This window comes from Myotis davidii, unplaced genomic scaffold (genome assembly GCF_000327345.1).
Source record: "Myotis davidii unplaced genomic scaffold, ASM32734v1 scaffold663, whole genome shotgun sequence".
Taxonomy (NCBI): Eukaryota; Metazoa; Chordata; class Mammalia; order Chiroptera; family Vespertilionidae; genus Myotis; species Myotis davidii.
Window position 1 is genome coordinate 296,734 of NW_006295816.1, and position 9,007 is coordinate 305,740.

Here is a 9,007-nt window from a genome sequence, read left to right on the forward strand (position 1 = left end):
AGAATTCAACCGCTTGCTATGATGGGCGCTGGCCACCAGGGGGCAGCGTGGAATGAAGGGAGGCCCCAGCCAGCAGCCAGGGGAAGACCCCGGCTGGCAGCTGGAAGGCCTCGATTGGCCCTGATCGCTGGCCAGGCCTAGGGACCCTACCCGTGTGCACAAATTTCATGTACCGGTCCTCTAGTTATATTATAAGGATGCTTTTTGCTATTACACTAAAATATTCCATTCTGATGGCACTGCTCTCAAATCACCTCTACATTTAGAAAAAGTTCTTAAACACCAGAACCTGACCAACTATTAAATCACTCAGAGCAGAGACCTCATGCCATCTGGAATTCTGAAGGACATGTCAATATCCATGGAACTGACAGCTTGGGCTTGACGAAGAGTGTCAACGTCCTCAGAAACTTAGGAAATGTAGGAAGAGTCGCTAGATCCTTCAGCTGCCCCACCTACATGAAACTAAATGAGGTCGATGTGAAAGCATACAGTGCAGGCCTTAAAACTGGCTAAACTAATTTGCGATTCTTACAAAAGCTATGTCTCAAACACCAACAACCAAAAGGAAAAAAAGAGTAATATCAAACTGCTTGACAGAGAGATTAAGCCCCTAAAGGCGGAGACCACGATTCTTCTTCTTTTCTTTTTAAATATATTTTTATTGATTTCGGAGGAAGGGAGAAGGGGAAAGAGAGAGAAACATCAATGATGAGAGAGAATCATCGATCGGCTGCCTCTTGCATGCCCTCTACTGGGGATCAAGCCTGCAACCCAGGCACGTGCCCTGACAGGAATTGAACCCAGACCCTTCAGTCGCAGGAGGATGCTCTATCCACTGAGCTCAACCAGCCAGGGCAGATTCTTAATTTTTAGTTAATCTTTGTCTAAGTGTGATATTGCTCCTGACTCAATGAAATATACTCACTGAACTCCTTCAAATCTTTAAAGGCAACAATGCTGCACTGTGGCAGGTTGAAGGTTGAAGGGACAGACAAGTGTCACTATCACTGCAAAGCTAGATGGCTACAACTATGAAAGGCTTAGGGATTAAAGGTAATGTCTGCAGCTCCCCTTAAAATTCACCAAAAAGGCCAAGCCGGTTTGGCTCAGTGGATAGAGCGCTGGCCTGCGAACTCAAGGGTCCCAGGTTCGATTCAGGTCAAGGGCATGTACCTTGGTTGCGGGCACATCCCCACTGCGGGGCGTGCAGAAGGCAGCCGATCGATGTTTCTCTCTCATCGATGTTTCTGACTCTCTGTCCCTCTCCCTTCTTCTCTCTAAAAAATCAATAAAATATATTTAAAAAAAAAAAATTCACCGAAAAGATGGATAAAGACTTGAGCACATGGAAAATATATAACAAATACAGCAAAATGTCAACAACTTTAGAAAATAAGTGGTGATTATATAGGTATCAACTGTTCAACTCTTTCCACCTCTCCATGTTTTTATAAAACATTATGGGAAACTTGTCCAAATGCCCATCAATTGGTCAATAAGCAGAATGTGGTATTTCACGTGAAGAAGGGCTGCTACCTGCCGTGAACAGGTAAAGCTCCAGGGGGGCGTTCTCCTTGTGGGGAGATTCTATTTTCCTTTCGGGGATAATGAAAAGGCTTTGGAATAAATAGAGGTGATGGCTGCATAATATCGTGAATGTACTAAAGGCCATTAAATTAAAATGCATTTAAAAATGGTTACTCTTATTTCATGTGAATTTTACCTCAGATTTTTTTAAAAAAAAAAACACCATTTGGTATGTAATAACATTAAGTCACCTAAACAGGACTGCCTGCCATTCCTACAGTTTAAAACGAAAGGATTTTGACAGGAATTTGCTTGGGGCATTTTGGTGGAATCTATCATACTTGAACACTACCTAGCAGCTTAGCTCCAAATGCTTCCTCACCCTATACATATCTGACAATATGTCCTTATTCACTGGCAGAGTATTCCATTTAGCATCTAAATAGTTTAGAACTAAAGATATGAATCTGGTATTACCATCAGCATATAAAAATTATATGAATTAGGAAGGTGTGGGAAACATGGAAATATTAAATCCCAGTATATTTTACCAAAGCAGCGTTCTCTGTAAGTAGCTAAGGAAAGGTAAAGAGCTGCAGAAACTTTTAACCTGCTATGTGAACTAATAAAACATCCTCCTCCCCACCCCCCCAGCCCCTTCCCTAAAACACTAAGAGTCTATGTTGCATCTAGCAAGAATTTACATTAGGTTTGAAGCTGTGTGTATTAGTGAAACTCTAAGAGGCAGTGTTCAGACATATTACCCACTACTGTTCCTACAACAGAGGCTTAAGTCTAAACTGGAATTCCTTAAAAAAAAATTTTAAAAAAGACTCAAAGAGAACAGCCTGGCTGGCGTGGGTCCCTGAAAATCTGTATCCAGACCAGAGTTAGTTACTTTAGAAATGCGCTGGACTAAACTGGGAAGTTCTATGTCATTAACTATGTTCAGAGGAAGCTTGGCCTATTATTTGTCTAAAATATTATAAAGTATCCAACAAAGTCAATATAGAATACAACACGATGATTCTGTAGAGAAGGAAGTATATGAGGTTCTGACTATCCCCTCTTCATATAATGAAATGTGTGTGTTTTTTTTTCCTGGTTGGTTCCCAAAAGACCAGACTGACACAAACATCATTTCCTACTTTCACAAGAAAAACAGAATGATTTGGCTTTTAGAAGACAGATGAAATTTCTCAGGAAACGAAATTACCTGGTAGTAGTAGTCGTGGTGATGGTTAGGTTGTTACCTGTGGGGATTCCTGTGACTACACATAATGAACAGACTAAAAACCCTCGCCCCATTCCAATCCCATCTAAGGGTGGCCATGTGATTAGGATTCTGAAGGAATAGTTGTGCCTGAGTCCCTAGAATCCAGCAAATGTTTCTTCTACCTTTATTCCTTTTGTGTATTTAAATCATAAACAATATCCCCAGCTAGTGTTACTCAGTGGTTGAGCATCAACCTATGAACCAGGAGGTCATGGTTGGATTCCCGGTCAGGGCTGCAGGCTTCATCCCCAGTGTGGGGCATGTAGGAGGCAGCCAATCCATGATTCTCTCTCATCACTGATGTTTCTACCTCTCTCTCCCTCTCCCTTCCTCTCTGAAATCAATAAAAATATATTTTTAAAAACGAAATAAACACATTTAACCTGTATTACTTAACTTTAAAAGAAAAAGGCATAAGAATATTTTAATATGTGTTATGTGACAAAATTATGTTTAAAGGAAATATTGAATATGGTAGAAAAGAAAGTGAATCTTTTATTGCATTACATATAAAAAGTTTACATGCGTTAGGTGGACATATTGTCAGCAACATACAAATGTTTACTGAGTGTCAAGTATGCTTTAATTCTCTGCCTCAGTATCCGCAGATACTGTCTTCTACTCTGATCCAAAGTCAGTTTTATATAAACTAATATATTCTGTTCTTACTCCTTTTTACCTTTACAAAATTTCACAAGAATTTTGGGGATCTATAGCCAATACTTGAGCAATTGTTTGGAATTAAAAGAAACATAACTATTAGACAAAAAAGGACCTGCTTAGTCCAAATGTCAAAAATGTCCTTCCTTTATATCCATAGACAGAAGAGGTGGTTCCCCTACCCCACAAAAGTGGGTTTTTTTACATACTAGCTACTAAGTGGCCATTCTGCACAATAATCATTGTTAAACATCAGTGTAATAGACAAATTATTTTCCTACAAAGTATCTAATCAACTTCAACACAAAAATGAGGTGAAAGGTGATGCAAACACCACTTACGAAGGAAGGTCTTTGGCAGCTCTCAAGCCCCAGCCTTTCTTCTCTGTGAGTATGACTTCCACATCCGCATGCTGTTTCCTCTGGAATCGTCTATTGGAACAGTAATCCCCGTTTGGACACCGAGAAGAACTGTGAGAAATGGAGAACATCCATGTTGGCTCGCGTGCACGGCACAGCCCTCGCGTTAGGCGCCGTCAGCCTGTGTGTGGCAGACCCCAGTGAGCCATCCTCGGGAACCCTTTCCACCATGAAGGGGTCCTTGGAATGGAGGATGCCCGCCACGGTCCTGTCACCTCGCCATCACCCCCTCTGGGTGTCTAGGACACATGTCCCGGCGTCCTCCTGACAACTCTGCAGGGCTCATTTATTTTCTATCCGGCACCTTCTCTTATATTCCACTCCAGTCATCATTAATGCGATCTTCTGAATGTAGCTAACTGATCTGCATTTAAGAGACACTAAAGCCATTAAACACCCTTGTTCAGAGTAAACACAACATGAAGTGGCAAGCCCACTCCCATGTGTATTAGATGAAAATAATAAAATTAAACATTCACTAAATTCTCAGTAGTCCCAAACTGGCAGAAACAAAGGTTTAAATGCTGAGTACGGCTAAAATAGGAATTACCAATCACTTCCAATACATTAGATTTTGTCAAACTAATAGTAAATATGTTCATAGATGTTCAAAGGAGGAAGATTCACGTTCGAGTGAGGTGGGGAAGGAAAGCTTTCAGAGGGAGCAGGATCGAAGCAGAGCCTCTAACGACCCCACGACACGGACAGTAAGGAAAACGAGACGCAGCAGTGCTGTCTGTGTGCAGAAACAGGAAGCAGGCCCCGAGAGGAAGCGGAGCTAATGCTGCTACGGTGGCTGATCAGGCCGGCGGGCTGCTGGAAGATGGAGAGGAAGGTGCTGCTTTGCTATGAGGGGCTCTGGATGCCAGGCTCAATCTGAACACAGTCCCAAGGACTTCCGAAGGTTTGAGTATGGGAATAACACGAAGAAAGAAATTCTGCACTTCATTCCTATGGAGCAAGGCTGCAAGAAAAGCCAGAAACTGCGGAGACCAGGGCAACAGTGCCAAGTCAGGGGAACAGGGTTCATCCTACGTCTCTTCTTCGTACATGTATATGTCATCCTGCTTTTAGTTTAGGCCAAGGAATACTAAAAATGCTTTCTCTCCTTTTTGTTTACAGTATCTATGTTTTATTTTTATAACGTAACATGAGCAAAACCAAAAACTTAGCCTTGAAAAAAAAAACATTCATTAACACTAAAAATAAGGTAACCATACCATAAATCACCTTTAATAGTCTTTTCATGTTAAAAAAAATTTATCAGACATTTTTTAATGTATAGATATTCGCCATTTATAAAAAAAAAATATATAGCCGAAACCTGTTTGGCTCAGTGGATAGAGCATCGGCCTGCGGACTGAAAGGTCCCAGGTTCGATTCCGGTCAAGGGCATGTACCTGGGTTGTGGGCACATCCCCAGTAGGAGATGTGCAGGAGGCAGCTGATCGATGTTTCTCTCTCATCGATGTTTCTAACTCTCTATTTCTCTCCTTTCCTCTCTGTAAAAAAATCAATAAAATATATTTAAAAAAAATATATATAGAAGCAAATGCCTACCAATAGGGGATTAATACTTAGGGGTTAACTATGAATAGAATATGTAAGGCAGCTAAGGGAAAGACTGAGGTAGGTCCTTTATGCATGGCTCTGAATAGGTCTTCAAAGCATTTTTATTAAGTGTGTGTATGGCAGGTGCGAAGCGGAAGAGAAAAAAGATTTTAAAAGTAGATACAGTAAGATTTAATTTCCGTACATAAAGAGTAAACATTTACTTATGTTGACATAGACGTAAAACTTACCTGGAAAGACTACAAAGAGAGAGTGCGGTTTGGGAGAGAAATACATTTTATTGTATGAGTTTTTTTAAATAATAAGGTTTTATCTCATTTTACAGTAAAAGCTAATGAATAACAACACTTACCTCTCAAGACAAACATTGTAAGAAATAAAAGGAGACCGGATAAAAATTAATATTACATGATTAGCATTTTAGGGCTACTTTACAGAGCACTTACAATGTGTATTATAATAGAGTACAAAATATAAGGGAAACAGCTTTATAGCTTATCAACACTCAACAAAAGATAGAAGGAAAAGGTGAAATTTTGCTCTTTGCTAATAATTCTCCTCAGTATTTCGAGACACTTCATAGAGCTGAACAGAAGCAAAGCCTTCCCAGCCCCTTACCATTCGATCATGAGGAGGCGGTTGAGGCAGTCTTCCCCACAGGCTATTTCACCCTGAGCTCTCTCCTCTTTAGAAAGAGGCGCGCACTCGCACTGCATCCGCTTAATGTCCCGATGGGACTTATTCTTCTTTCTATTGGGTAAAATTTTATAAAAACCGGTTAAACAAACCTCCTGGCAATGACAGTGCACACACAATCAAACAATGTGCTAACTCTCATTAGCTTCACACTCAATGATTCCGGTTACCTCAAACATTCAAAAGGAAGAAGACATCCAATCACTAGGATTTGTGAGACTGGAACATGACTAATTATTTTTTTTTAATATATTTTATTGAGTTTTTACAGAGAGGAAAGGAGAGAGATAGAGAGCTAGAAACATCGATGAGAGAGAAACATCGACCAGCTGCCTCCTGCACACTCCCCACCGGGGATGTGCCCGCAACCAAGGTACATGCCCTTGACCGGAATCGAACCTGGGACCTCTCAGTCCGCAGGCCGACGCTCTATCCACTGAGCCAAACCGGTTTCGGCTGGAACATGACTAATTATTTTGCAAAAAAGATGAGAGGCAACATGAACCCTGGCAGATGGGACAAGGGGTAAGTTCAAGTCTGTCACTTTGTATTCAGCCCCTATTCCCTAGTCCAGGTCAGCTAAGCCTGGGATTTTGTGCAATTCCACGTGTTAATACTCAATGTTTGGCTCAGGAGAAAAACAGAAAAACCCATGAGTACCAAATAGTGATACTGCTAATTAAAGAGTTTAAAAATCAGTCCTCAAGGATGAACAAATAGCAGCTGAGACACAGGCTGAGGAAGAAAGGGCGTTGCTAGAAAAAGAAAAGTTTTAAATTAAGAGTTTAACGCAAATCTTTCAGAGAATCTCTCAGCAACATCACATTTGTACAAATCCTACTTAAAAGAAAAATGAACTATTTAAAAAAGAATTTAAACCTCATTTACAAATAAACGTAAATGAATATAACTGTAGGAAGTCTTTTACACCAAAGGGGGGGGGGGGGTTTAAATAGAAAAAAATTTCTGATGGGACCTAACTTTACAATGAGATCTTTTATCTCATCCACGATATAAAATAAAGCCCTGGCCAGTTTGGCTGTGGATAGAGTGTTATCCTGTGAACTGAAGGGTCCTGAGTTCAATTCTGGTCAGGGGCACATGCCTGGACTGCGGGCTCGATCCCCAGTAGGGGACATGCAGGAGGCAGCCGATCAATGATTCTCTCTCATCATTGATGTTTCTATCCCTCTCTCCCTCTCCCTTCCTCTCTGAAATCAATAAAAATATATTTAAAGAAATAAAAATTCCTCATCAAAAAAATTTTGAATACTTAATGGGATGGCAAGGTTAAACTAGAGGAGAAATTTCCATAAGGAGAAAGTGGTTAGTTAGAAGACTACAGATTTATTTTTATAAGGCAGATTCAGCATATATTTATATTGGGAAAATGAGATTAGTGCAAGGGGTGAAAGCAAGCATATGAGAAGTTCTGCAGTAAGTAGAGGAATATGTTTTCATTACTCCTATTCTCATTATACCTTGTTTCATGTTAGGGGTTTGTGACAAACCATTTTAACATCTATTTCTAAAACATCTGTTTTGCTATTGGCAAATTTAAGCTATTAACAATAGACTAAAAAGTCTGACAAACCCATATTCTACCCTAGTTCCAGCTGTACAAAGTAAAGATACTTCATTCTGAACTTTTTTGAAAAGTAGAGGGGAAAAAATCGAAACTAACTACTTTTTACTTCTCTAAGAGTAGACTATTTTAGTACAACTTGGTTTCATCTTCTGCCAGTTTCACATGTAAAAGGAATTATTTAAAAATTGGTTGGCTGCCCTAACTGGTTTGGCTCAGTGGATAGAGCGTTGGCCTGTGGACCAAAGGGTCCCGGATTCGATTCCGGTCAAGGGCATGTACCTTGGTTGCGGGCACATCCCCAGTAGGGGGTGTGCAGGAGGCAGCTCATCGATGTTTCTAACTCTCTATCCCTCTCCCTTCCTCTCTGTAAAAATCAATAAAATATATATATTTTTAAAAATTGGCTGGCCTAAATTATACTTCTAGAACTATAAGGTAATGAGACAAAAAAGAAAATGAGACACCCCTCTGGGGAGGGGGGATCTAAATAAGTAAATACACGTTAAAAATCTACGTTTTAGATTTTTCTATTTATATTTTATCATGCAATTACATTTCCTACAATGAAGGTGATATATTCTGAATTGTTGAAAACTAATGTTTTTTTTTGTTTTTTGTTTTTTTTTAAATATATTTTATTGATTTTCTACAGAGGAGGAACGGAGAGAGATAGATAGTTAGAAACATCAATGAGAGCGAAACATCGATCAGCTGCCTCCTGCACATCTCCCACTGGGGATGTGCCAGCAACCCAGGCACATGCCCTTGACCGGAACCGAACCTGGGACCCTTCAGTCCGCAGGCCGACGCTCCATCCACTGAGCCAAACCGCTTTTGGCGAAAACTAATGTTTTAAAAAGGTTAAAATTTGTCAGATTATTAATGATGTTACCTTTCTGTTAAATAAACATTTTCTTCAATCAGATCAAAGTAACAAGGCATCTTCCCCTGCTTGGCGCATTCCTTCCATCGCTGGGGGTCTCTGAAGTCCTCCATGACACAGGAAGGCCCGGCCAGCGCCGAGCCTGGGGGCGCTGCCATCTCGCACGGCTGTGCCTCCACTCGCACCTTCTTTCTGTCCTGAAGCTCACCCTCACTTTCAGAATCACTCTCCAATTCCTGCCTCCTTTTTTTAGGAGGCCCTCTATCTTTCATATCATTTTTTTCTAAGTTTTTTGAAAGAGCTTTCTTGTCATTTATGACTAATAAGTCCTTAATGGAATTGCTGCTTATTTCAGGTGCTTGCACTGACCCCTTGTCCTGCTG

General features: G+C 40.5%; 1 protein-coding gene across 1 annotated transcript in view; it reads right to left on the reverse strand.

The window, feature by feature from the left end:
• The window catches only part of SETD2 (SET domain containing 2), a 78,713-nt gene that overhangs the window by 54,494 nt on the left and 15,212 nt on the right, over positions 1–9,007 (reverse strand). Inside the window, exons 4-6 of the mRNA XM_006770565.2 lie at positions 8,634–9,001; positions 6,076–6,207; positions 3,808–3,936 (exon numbers count right to left, since the gene is read on the reverse strand). Of these exons, the coding sequence (XP_006770628.2) occupies positions 3,808–3,936; positions 6,076–6,207; positions 8,634–9,001 (629 nt within the window). The remainder of the gene's footprint in view (positions 1–3,807; positions 3,937–6,075; positions 6,208–8,633; positions 9,002–9,007) is intronic.